The sequence below is a fragment of the Heterodontus francisci genome, chromosome 35 (genome assembly GCF_036365525.1).
Source record: "Heterodontus francisci isolate sHetFra1 chromosome 35, sHetFra1.hap1, whole genome shotgun sequence".
NCBI classification, from domain to species: domain Eukaryota; kingdom Metazoa; phylum Chordata; class Chondrichthyes; order Heterodontiformes; family Heterodontidae; genus Heterodontus; species Heterodontus francisci.
Genome location: NC_090405.1, coordinates 33460846 through 33473697, shown reverse-complemented (window position 1 = coordinate 33473697; position 12852 = coordinate 33460846). Strand labels below are relative to the sequence as shown.

At 42.0% G+C, this 12852-nt stretch overlaps 1 protein-coding gene across 6 annotated transcripts in view; it reads left to right on the top strand.

The window, feature by feature from the left end:
• The window catches only part of tbc1d2b (TBC1 domain family, member 2B), a 141012-nt gene extending 137471 nt beyond the window's left edge, over positions 1 to 3541 (top strand). For all 6 annotated transcript variants that reach the window (XM_068015282.1, XM_068015283.1, XM_068015286.1 and 3 more), the window contains exon 13: positions 1334 to 3541. In XM_068015282.1, the coding sequence (XP_067871383.1) occupies positions 1334 to 1532 (199 nt within the window). In that variant the 3' untranslated portion in view covers positions 1533 to 3541. The remainder of the gene's footprint in view (positions 1 to 1333) is intronic.
• The last annotated feature ends 9311 nt before the right edge of the window (positions 3542 to 12852 follow it).

Sequence of the window (12852 nt, the reverse complement as noted above, 5' to 3'; positions counted from 1 at the left end):
TCCAACCTGGGCATTCTGCAGTACGCCCCTTCCCGAGAGCGCTCCCAAAGCAGCTGTACATCCTGCCTCATTTTCTTCCTGGCACGGCTCTGCCGGCTGCCGCCCGTCCATGTGTCTGATTTTTTGTTTTCTTTTGGATGAGAAATTTCAACTTTCCCTGCAAAATCATTTGATAGGATTTATTGCTCTAGACAATACATGGTATTGGTATTTTCCCTGCTTTAACAATTGCCTAGTTGCTAAGCATTTATTCTAGCTAGTTGCCCCTTAGGATAAGGATGTGTGGGGCAAATTAGGGATGTGCACTAAATGCTGGCCTTGCCACATCCCATAAATGAATAAAACGTGTTTGAGTGGAGATGGTGTTTACTTGGTTCTAGGATAGTATTATTAGGATCGATGCTGCAAACAAGTTCCTCGTACTGTACATTTCCTTTGAGTAAGAAGAATACTTCTGTTGGTTTATGGATACACTTGAGATTTTCTCAGTACAAAACTCACGGAGCAACACGATCCACTAACCTGAGTGGAATAGACTGGTGCTGATCACTGGAACAAGGCACTGTCATTCAAATCAGACACACAGAAAAATCTGCAGATGTTGAAAGTCTAAAATAAAATCTGTAGATGTTAGAAATGCACAGCAGGCCAGTCGGCATCTGTACTTCAGAGAAGTGAGGGGAGGGAAAAAAAATTGAGTTGGATAGGTTTTATGGAAAAGCTAAAAAAAAAAAGGGAAACCTGGGGATAATATAATTTTACTGAGACAATGAAGGACATGAGGGTTTATGAAAACTGCAAACGCCTAACTCAAATCAGACACCTGGCAACCACCCATTAGAATGGGTTTCTTCACTTGACTCTTGTACTCCAGTCTGGATGTGTCTTCTGTATTTAATTCAGGCCAAACTTAAGAGCCCACTGCACACTGGTTAAAGTTGTAAAAAGAAAGAAATATTTATGTAGCATCTTTCACTACCTCAGGACATCTCAAAGCGCTTTACAACCAATTAAGCACTTCTGAAGTCACAGTTGTAATCTAAGAAAAGCGGCAGCCTATTTGTGCACACAAGGTCCCACGAAAAGCAATGCAACAAAGGCCAACCTGAATCCTGTGAATGGTCAAGATGTCACAGGATTCCTCATCTCTTCCTTTGGACCTTAACGAGGGGATTCTGTTTCTGAAGATGAGCATACCTGGATCTGATTTTTCCCACCACTGACAATCCTGATAAGAAAAAATTATAGAGGGCGTTGGGGGGAAGGAAGGGGGCACAATCAAGTGTTTTGTCAAAATTGTTTCCAGAATTCTAATTGCTGTCTTGTGTTCTAGAAAACTTACCACCATTGCCTTTGTGGACATGAATCCCTTTCCAATGCGGCTAATACATAATCGGAGGGCTTTCCACTTGGAGAAAGTACGCCTGGAATTGAGTGAACTAGAAGCAATTCGCCAGGATTTTCTACGGGAACGTGAAACTGCAAACCCTGAAAGGAGGGATGTCATTAGTGATGATGATGAGGACACCTAATTGCACATTCAGTCCTACTTTGATTGAAGAGCCTTGCTGAATAACTAAACTTTCAAGAATGGCCCAGGAATACAGGTGGAACACTTACTTCCCAACTAGCTGGTAATGATTTTGAGTTCCAGGGCTACCTGGCACTCAAATCTGTTTGCTGGTTGGAAAACAGTCCCCTGATTCTCAGCTAAACCAGAAGGTGGGCAGTTTTGAGGAGGTGCGTGCGCAGACATGGATTGCTTATCCCACTTTGTAAGCCAGCCCATCTTTTGACCGCTAAGTAGCCCTGTATCAGTCCTCCACTTTCAACTGAATGATCTATGGAGGCGAGTGGCTCACTTTAGCAATCCAATTTTTTTTAAACAAGTAAAGCAGCTGAGTTACTATTTGTCCTTAAGATAAATCTTGTCTGCCATCATGGAAGAAATATGCTGGGCATATTTTCCTGTAACCACACACAGTGGAAAGATTGTGTGTCAAACTAACCTTCAGACTGATGGTATAAATATACCAGGTACTAGCACTTGGAACATTGTGCTAACCTTTTGCTCTTAGTGATGGCAGAAAATGTCATTTCTGGTTAGCCAATCATGGGACCAATTACAATACGGCAGCAGTATTACTTGGAGATCTTGTCTAGTGTGATTTCCGATTGTATGCATTGTCTTTGATCCTTTACTTGTGTTTTTCATATCAGTATTTTGGGAAGCAGGCTTCCTTAACAACCAAAAACGATTTGTATTAAATGTTGGGGGGTGGAGGGGGGGGACGGTTTGCCTTAAAATAATTTTTGCATGTAATTTTCCTTCTAAATGATGAGGAAAAGGGAAAATATGTTATTTGATATAATTTAGCCATCCTTGCTCAGACTATCAATTCACTACATTGTGTGTTTTGAAAATCTTGGTGGTGTTGAATCTTGAATTAAGCTTTGCTTCCATTAAGAGTATTCACCAGAAGTATGGTTTCATGTTTACAGTCAGATGAACTTCACTGTACAGTGATCATTAAAACATCAGTCAGCCCAGTTGATTTCATTACAGAATGGGAATTAGATCCTTGTCATATCTTTTCTGTACAAAATGTCATTTGCAGGTTCTATAATGCACGTTATCTGTCACAATCTCTTGAAAATTGTCTGTTTTGTTTTCCTCGACATATTACAGCCATAAATTGTACCTAGCAATTTATAACCTGTATCTAACAATGACATTGAATCACACTTCAGTTTTGATGGCTTCTGGGATGACTAAGACCTGAATTTCTTGTGTTAACTGTGAATGGGTGGAAGATCCCGCCCTAAATCCCACTTCACTGCAACTCCCACTAGGCCCTAGGGAAGGGCGAAATGTGCCACATTTTAGATCAGCAGCAAGGTTTGTTTTAGTGAAATGAGACCATATTCAAAATGCAATATTTGTTTCATGAACTTGGTCTGGTTCCTGTCAAACTCAACTAAGATTATTTTACTTTTTTGATGTCTCTGTTGAGTTCCGTTGCCCACAATAGTCGACCCTTATTTGATGGCAGGAGATTGGAGGGATGCACCTGTGAGCTGGAAGTGCATCACGAAGCCTCTCCATTAGTGCACTTTGCTTACTATGATTCTCAAAGTGTTAAACGGTTAAACAGTGGTATACAGTCCCTGTGACTTGAAATGTATAATTTGCGGAATTTCCTTGAGTGAATAGTATGGATCTCATGTAGAGCCTGAATATCTGTAGCCATATCAATGTATCTTGAGTATCTAAACTTTGTTGTTGGGTGAGTTAATGCTGACACTTTCCACACAGGCTGTTAGGAGGGTTGCATAGCTGTATGACCAGCACCTGAAGAAAACCGAAAAAAGAATGTTTGTTTACTCTGAATGTTGACCTTTTTTTGACATTTAAATATTGTTTGTTTCCATAGCAATTCTTGTTAACAGAAGCACACCGTTTTGTTTTGTCTGTTTAGTTGTCCTATAAAGGAAATTGTTGCTTTGTGGTTCTGAACATTAAAATGACTATCACAATGAAGTGCCTTTAGGAGTTCTCATATTTTATACAATACTGTGCTTGGACTACCTGGTTTATTGGTACAGAGGGTCCAATTTACATCTTATATGCACCTACAAAAAATGGGTAACTTTCTGATTTGTGAATGGGAAAGGGCATGGTTAGCCCTTCTTCAGTAAGTTGACATCTTTCTGTTGATGCTCCATTCCTGGATTCATATCCGAACCACAACAGAAGGCTGTAGTGCTCAATGTTCATTTAATTCCAGTGGCTTTCAAAAACAATTAACTCCACCAAAGAACAAGACTACAGCCATATCATAGATTTCCCCTGCAAATGCAAAACTATTCTGCAGCTCTCTGCACCTCATTAAATGCTTTGTGATGGGTCAGGGCAGAGATAAAAATATGTAGAGAGGAGGAAATGGATGAGGTATGCAAATAGCATTCATGAAATTTGCACTGATCATCAAAGTATATTTATTTGGGGGAAAAAAACTTCCTACTGGTCTTGAGAAATCTAACAATACTTCTAACCAGCTAACTACTAATGGATGGCTGCAGTGAGGGACGTACACTCCCATTTACAGTGAAGTCAATATTTGAGGATTTGAATGGGTGCTGGTTTTTAAAAAAAAAACTTGTGGGTTGATCTTTAAAAAGGGAAAAAGTTCTCATCATTATTTCATAGCAGGGGAAAATGCATGAAATCTGTTTGGAAATAATTAACCATTTTAAAAAGATGTATTTATACGTTCCAAAGTCTATTAACACTTTCAATGGATTGTCTAACTACAAGGCATATGCATCCACTTCCATTCTCAATTGTAGTTCTATTCCTTAAAAGGCTACTGAATTGAATTCGGAGTTCACTATATCTGTAGCATTCATTACCCGACACCTCTGGTGATACATCTTGTGCCTAATCTTTCTCTGGATATAGGCAAGTGAGCTGTGTTCCTATGGGGAAAGACTATGCACTCATCAGTCGAAAACACTACTGTGTGGATTTCTCAGTAGCTTGCTTGGTGATTCCTGAGCATGGTGTTGGGTTTCTGTGTCAGATTCCTGGTGGAACATAAGCAGGTTGCACATTATAGGCAATGATTCGCTGATGCACATTCACCTCCATGTATTGCTCTTCACGCACATCCCCCTTCCAACCCTACCTCCTTCCCTGTACTTTACAGAAAAGCTTTTTCCAAATTTACTTACAGCTGCACTTTCAAAATCCCAACTGTCTAGCTTTTGGCCCTCCATTCACCACATTTCTGTAGCTTCCAATCTGCTCAATCATACTCCCTCCTTCACCTTTGATGCTGTAGTCCCCAATAAGACCATTACACACTCTCACCCTGGCTGTTCCCCCAGTATGGCCCTCATCTCGGCTTCCTTAAGTGCAGGGGACGCAGACTTGAAAGGATATAGCGACAACTGAGCCATTCACCACCAGATCTGGTTGGATCATATAGATCACTATCGAGACTGCTTTTGTCTGCCAAAACTGCTTGCTATTCCAGTATCACCCTGTGGTCTTTTTTCTACTTCAAAACTGTTGGCTTAAACCCCTCTCTCCACCACTGCCTCCAACAACCCACGAGGAGCTCATGGACGACTTTCCCTCCATTTCCCTAGCTCACTTGGTGAAACTGCCTCTAAATTCACCCCCTGCCCTAGCTCTGAACTCTCATCTTTCTCCGGTTTGTCTCCTATAGTGTCTGCTGTGGCTCAATTGCCTCACTTCTCTTTATCTCTGTAATATCCTCCAGCCCCACAACCCTCCAAAATATCTGCTCTCTGCCAGTTCTGGCCTCTTGAACATTCCCCGATTTTCATTGCTCCATCATTGGCGGCTGTGCCTTAAGCTGCCCAGGCTTTAAGCTCTAGAATTCTCTTCCTAAACTTTTCTGTCTCTATCTATCTCTCCTCCTTTAAAACCTCCTTCATTTACTGTTTGGTCATCTGCCCTAATATTTCCTTATGTGGTTTGGTGTCAAAATTTGTTTGATATTGCTCCTGTGAAGCGCCTTGGGACATATTGCTACATTAAAGGTGCTATATAAATGAAAGTTGTTTATTTGGGGAAGCAGCACATTGTGTGTTACATTGTCTTTTAAAACGCATTTCCTGCTGCATTTCTAACTTTTCTAATGTCATGTTTGTGCTTTTGAGTTTCCCATTTAATGATTGTTGACTAGCTGGACTGTTTCTGCATTTACCAGAAGCTCCTAATTGCCCCTTTCCTGCAACAGATGTGGTGCTGCATTCCCTGATCTATTGTTATCCTTTTTTAAAGGATAACTGTTATGACCGAGGTGGGAGGAGTGTTCTGTCTTTTCTAGTTCCATTTCTCCACAGGTCACAACTAAATGTCTACCCAGACAGTGGTCAATTATATACTCTACTCTTTATTGCAGAATAAAATACACAAACCATTTTTATTATTTCTTTAAACAACAAAATTATCAGTTTATTATCAAACAAGACTTATCCGGTAACGAAGCAAAGCATTAGCACACAGATTGAAATATGATAGTTTCCTTTTTAAATTTCCCATACATACACACTCACATATACACTGACAAAATACAGAAATTCTCTCTGCAGAGGTCTGTTACAAAACAGAATACTTTGGCCAAATACTTGCTAAATTATTGAAGAAAAAAAAAGATATGGAAGGAGGTCAGTTGTCCCTTTTGGTCTGGTGTTCGGGCACATAGTGACAGGTCGCTGGGATCTTTTTCTAAAGCAGTTCTTTCAGGTGGCATTGAGAATTAATCTGGCAGGTTTTCCCAGATTCTCAGGAGAGATGCAGCACAGGGATTGTAGCTCTCCCACACTGCATCTTTGCAGGGTTTCTTGAAAGAGGTGAGCTGGTGGCTTTTCCTTGGAAAGTTGATCTCCAACTGTCTTCAAAATAGTTCATGCCCCAATTGACTTGAAAAAAATATTCAAACCCCAAATAGAAATTCAACCTCTTGACCTCCATAAACCTTGACATGTGGCTTCTCTGTAAACATCATCTCCAGGTCACCAAGGTTTCTGTTGTTTACTGCACTTAAAGCACATGACTTCCAGCACAGGTTGTTTTCAAACAACATCTCAGTGTCCTTTCGGTGAGTTGTCAACAACAAATCAAAGTCCAGCATTGATGAAATCTTCAGCCTTCCAATGAATCCATCTCCACACTTTAAATATGAGTCCTCAAAAAAAGTAACAAAAAATATAGAAGCATCTTCATAACAATAACATTAATCTGAATTCAAGTGAGAACCAGGCCAAATATAATAAGTTGAGAGTTGCAGTGAAGAGGAAAATAAGACTGACAGAGAATATGAGAATGGCAGTTAACATAAAAGGGAACCCCAAAATCTTCTACTGGCATGTAAATAGTAAGCGGAAAGTAAGAGGTGGAATAGGGCCTATTAGGGACAAAGACAGGGCAAGGCTAGAATACATAATGATAATTTGTATTGGTGTTTACTGTGGAAGAGGAATCTGACAAAATATCGACAGAAGCAGATAGAATAGAGGCAATGGATAAGATAAAAATTGAGGCAGGAGGTACTGGAAAGGCTGGCTATGCTTAGAGTAGATAAGTCACCTGGTCTGGATTGCTTGCATCCCAGGTTGCTGAAGGAAGTTGGGGTCGAAATAGCGAAAAGGTTTACCATAATCTTCCAATCTTCCCTAGATATGGAGGAGGTGCCAGAGGATTGGAGAGTGGCAAATGTGACACCCTTATTCAAGAAAGGGTGTAAAGGCAGTCCAAGCAACTACAGGCCAGTTAGTTTAACATTAGTGGTGGGTAAGGTTTTAGAAACAATAATTAGGGAAGAAATCAACAGGCACTTGGAGAGGTTTGAGTTAATTAAGTATAGTTAGCACCGATTTGTAAAAGGCAGGTCGTATTTGAATAAACTAATTAAATTTATTTAGAGATACAGCACTGAAACAGGCCCTTCAGCCCTCCGAGTCTGTGCTGACCATCAAGAGGGTTGATGAAGGGAATATGATGGATGTTGTCTATATGGATTTTAAGAAAGCGTTGATAAAGTACCACAGAAAAGGCTGGTTAACAAAATTGAGGCTCATGGAATAGGAGGGTAAGTATCCAATTGGATAAAAAAAATTGGCTTAAGGACAGAAAACAGCAAGTTGTAGTAAACGGTTGCTTTTCAGACTGGAGGATGGTAGACAGTGGTGTTCCCCAAGGGTCAGTGCTAGGACCACTGCTTTATTTGCAAGATATAAATGACTTGCATCTTGGAATACAGAGTAGAATTTCAAAATTTGCTGGTGATGCCAAACTTGGAGGAGTGGCAAACAGTGGGGATGATATCAATTGACTGCAACAGGACAGAGATAGGCTAGCAGAATGGGCAGACAAATGGCAGATGGAATAAAAACAAGAAATGCTGGAATCACTCAGCAGGTCTGGCAGCATCTGTGGAAAGAGAAGCAGAGTTAACGTTTCGGGTCAGTGACCCTTCTTCGGAACTAGCAAATATTAGGAATGTCAAAGGTTATAAGCAAGTGAGCTGGGGGTGGGGCAAGAGATAACAAAGGAGAAGGTGCAGATTGGTCAAGGCCACATAGCTGACCGAAAGGTCACGGAGCAAAGGCAAACAATATGTTAATGGTGTGTTGAAAGACAAAGCATTAGTACAGAAAAGGTGATAACGGACTGAAGATTGAACAGCAGAAAGTACAAACATGAAAAAAAACAATGGGTAAGCAAACTGAACAAACTACAATGAAATGAAATAAACAAAAGAAAATAAATTGTAAAAAATGTAAAAAAGAAAAAATAACTAAAAATAAAAGTAAAATGGGGGGCCCGTTATGCACTGAAATTATTGAACTCAATGTTCAGTCCGGCAGGCTGTAGTGTGCCTAATTGGAAAATGAGATGCTGTTCCTCGAGCTTGCGTTGATGTTCAGTGGAACACTTCAGCAAGCCCAGGATAGAGATGTGAGCATGAGAGCAGGGGGAGGGGGAGTGTTGAAATGGCAAGCAACCGGATGCTCAGGGTCCTGCTTGCGGACTGAGCGGAGGTGTTCCGCAAAGTAGTCACCCATTCTGCGTTTGGTCTCCCAAATGTAGAGGAGACCACATTGTGAGCAGCGAATACAGTATACTACATTGAAAGAAGTACAAGTAAATCGCTGCTTCACCTGAAAGGAGTATTTGGGCCTGGGATAGTGAGGAGAGAGGATGTAAATGGGCAGGTATTACACCTCCTGCAATTGCAGGGGAAGGTGCCATGGGACGGGGACGAGGTGGTGGGGGTAATGGAGGAGTAGACCAGGGTGTCGCGGAGGGAATGATCCCTTTGGAATGCTGACAGGGGAAGGGAGGGGAAGATGCGTTTTGTAGCGGCATCACGCTGGAGGTGGCGGAAATGGCGGAGGATGATCCTTTGGATATGGAGGCTGATGGGGTGGAAAGTGAGGACAAGGGGAACCCTGTCACGGTTCTGGGAGGGAGGGGAAGGGGTGAGGGTAGAGGTGCGGGAAATGGGCCGGACAGGGCCCATTTTTTTTTCATGTTTGTACTTGCTGCTGTTCAATCTTCAGTTTGTTAATACCCTATCTGTACTAATGCTTTGTCTTTCAACACACCATTAACATATTGTTTGCCTTTGCTCCGTGACCTCTTGGTCAGCTATGTGGCCTTGTCCAATCGACACCTTCTCCTTTGTTATCTCTAGCCCCACCCCCGGCTCACTTGCTTATAACCTTTGACATTTCTAATATTTGCTAGTTCCGAAGGAGGGTCACAGACCCGAAACGTTAACTCTGCTTCTCTTTCCACAGATGCTGCCAGACCTGCTGAGTGTTTCCAGCATTTCTTGTTTTTATTTCAGATTTCCAGCATCCGCAGTAAGTGGCAGACGGAATTTAATACAGACAAGTGTGAGGTGATGCATTTTGACAGGAGGGATAGGGTGAGGCAATATAAACTTAATGGTGCAGTTTTAAAGAGTGTGCAGGGACAGAGAGACCTTGGGGTGCATGGGCATCGATCTTTGAAGGTGGCAGGACATATTGAGAGAGTGGTTAGTAAAGCAAATGGGATCTTGGGCTTCATAAATAGAGGCACAGTACAAAAGCAGGGAAGTTATGCTGAACCTTTATAAAGCTTTGGTTAGACTCAAACTAGAGCATTGTATCCAGTTCTGGTCACCACACTTTCGTGAGGACGTGAGGGTCCTTGAGAGGACGCAGAGGAGATTTATCAGAATGGTTCCAGGGATGAGGGATTTTAGCTACAAGGTTAGGTTGGAAAAGCTGGGGTTGTTTTCCTGGGAACAGAAGAGATCGAGGGGAGATTTGAAAGAGATGTACAAAATTATGACAGATAAGTTAGACAAGGAAATCCTGTTCCCATTAACTGATGGTACAAGGAGTAGGGGACACAGATTGAGGATTTTGGGCAAGAGTTGCAAGGTGAAAGTGAGGAAGCACTTTTTTATGTAGCGAGTGGCAATGACCTGGAACCTGCTGCCCACGAGGGTGGTGGAAGCGGAGATAATGATTTCAAAAGGAAATTGGACAGGCACTTGAAGGAAATAAACTTGCAGGGCTATGGGGATCAAGTGGGGGAGTGGGACTGACTGGATTGCTCAGTGGAGAGCCAGCAAGGATTTGATGGGCCGAATAGCCTCCTGCTTTGCCATAAATGTCTCTATGACTCTATAATCTAACTGTATATTGATCAATATTTTAAACTGAACCAGAAGTTCAAAGTCAAGTTTATTTTTAAATGGCCTGGTTCAATCCATTAACCAACAAACCAGCTCAGAATCGTAGATGAAAATACTTCATTTATCATTTGTATTTACTCGCGAAACATCGGCTTGATGCTCGGAGGCTGAGGAACAGACAAAATATTGCTTAATCAAACAAATAATGATACTTTCTACACTGAGGCAGGGTGAATCACAGCAATAACCTCGCTGATATATTCTGTGTAACAATTAGTTGTGAAGAGCACTTGGATAATTTTAATAAAATTGTCTTTGTCTCCAGTGAAACAGTATACAAAAATGGGTAGTGGGGGGTTGGTTACCCGGGAGAAATCGCTTTAGAGTTTCGGCAAACCTTGAGGATTATAAATCATCAGATTCTGGGGTGAGAATTCCCATTTCATCCCATGCATGTTATTTTATCCAATGCAGTTACCAAGTGTAGTTTTATGTTGTGCAGCAGGTGTCATGATCGATATTGGTCACCTGTTGATCCATGATCTTCCTTACTGAAGGATTCAGACACAGTTAAGAACAGAGTTATTGTGATCTAAAGCACATTACCAAAAAAAATCTATTTTTTGTTATAAAAGCAGTTCAGCAATTTAACCTATACTTTGCTATTGGAAAATGTTCCATAATCCAGTTGCCTGTGCACATAATGTTTAACTTGCGCTGCATAGTATACCTCCCACTGGCAGTAAGAACTACAAAAGGTTATGTTGAGCAAGAATTAGGCATCATGACAGGTGATTTTCTTTTTATTATTCATTTATGGGGATGTGGGTGTTGCAGGCTCGGCCGACATTTATTGCCCATCCCTATTTGCCCTTGAGAAGGTGGTGGTGAGCTGCCTTCTTGAACCGCTGTAGTCCATGTGGGATAGGTACACCCACAGTGCTGTTAGGGAGCGAGTTCCAGGATTTTGACGCAGCGACAGTGAAGGAACAGCAATAGAGTTCCAAGTCAGGATGGTGTGTGGCTTGGAAGGGAACTTGCAGGTGGTGGTGTTCCCATGCATTTGCTGCTCTTGTCCTTCTAGTTGGTAGAGGTCGCGGGTTTGGAAGGGGCTGCCGAAGGAGCCTTGGTGCGTTGCTGCAGTGCATCTTTTGGATGGTACACACTGCTGCCACTGTGCGTCAGTGGTGGATGGAGTGAATGTTTGTGGATGGGGTGCCAATCAAGCGGGCTGCTTTGTCCTGGAGGATGTCGAGCTTCTTGAGTGTTGTTGGAGCTGCACTCATCCAGGCAAGTGGAGAGTATTCCATCACACTTCTGACTTATGCCTTGTGGATGGTGGACAGGCTTTGGGGAGTCAGGAGGTGAATTTCCCGCCGCAGGATTCCTAGCCTCTGACCTGCTCTTGTAGCCACGGATATTTATATGGTTACTCCAGTTCAGTTTCAGGTCAAGGGGAGATGGTTAGATTCTCTCTTGTTGGAGATGGTCATTGCCTGGCACTTGTGTGGCACAAATGTTACTTGCCACTTATCAGCCCAAGCCTGGATATTGTTCAGGTCTTGCTGCATTTCTACACGGACTGCTTCAGAATCTGAGGAATTGCGAATGGTGCTGAACATTGTGCAATCTTCAGCGAACATCCCCACTTCTAACCTTAAGATTGAAGGAAGGGCATTGATGAAGTAGCTGAAGATGTTTGGGCCTAGGACACTACCCTGAGGAACCCCTGCAGCGATGTCCTGGAGCTGAGATGATTGACCTCCAACAACCACAACCATCTTCCTTTGTGCTAGGTATGACTCCAACCAGCGGAGAGCTTTCCCCCTGATTCCCATTGACTCCGGTTTTGCTAGGGCTCCTTGATGCCATACTCAGTCAAATGCTGCCTTGGTGTCAAGGGCAGTCACTGTCACCTGGAAAGAGATATCACACTCAACCCTCAATTATTTGCTAAACTAGATTTTTTCAACGTTAGATTTTAATTCATTGGAGGCTTTAGATATGAACTGTGAAACTACAAGCCAAATATATTCCATTGCCATTATTAAGCTCTTAGTTGTAGCTCTATCTTTTGAGAGCACCAGTTCTCCCCAATATCTTGGCAAATATTTATCCCTCAACCGATCAACACTGAGAATAGATGATCCTATTATTATCACATTGCTGTTTTTGGGACCTTGCTGTGTGCAGATTGATTCCCTTGTTTAATACATTGCAACAACGACAATACTTAAAGCAAAATCCTGCAGATGCTGAAAATCTGAATCGAAAACAGAAAACGCTGGAAATACTCAGTGTTGTGACTTCAAGTACTTAATTGACTATGAAGTGCTTTGGGAAGTCCTGAGGTCATGAAAGGTTTTTAAAAGTCAACTGAAAGGAATTCTGACTTCACTCCATTTTATGGTGGGATTCAATTGAATGAAGCTCTGAATTTAGGTAAGTGGGCTGAGTGTGCACTCTATATTGGACAGCTCTGTGTGAATTTAACATAGAACAGTACAGCACAGTACAGGCCCTTCGGCGCATGATGTTGTGCCGAACCTTTAACCTACTCTAAGATCAAACTACCTACATACCCTTCATACTACTATCATCCATGTACCTATCCAAGAGTCGC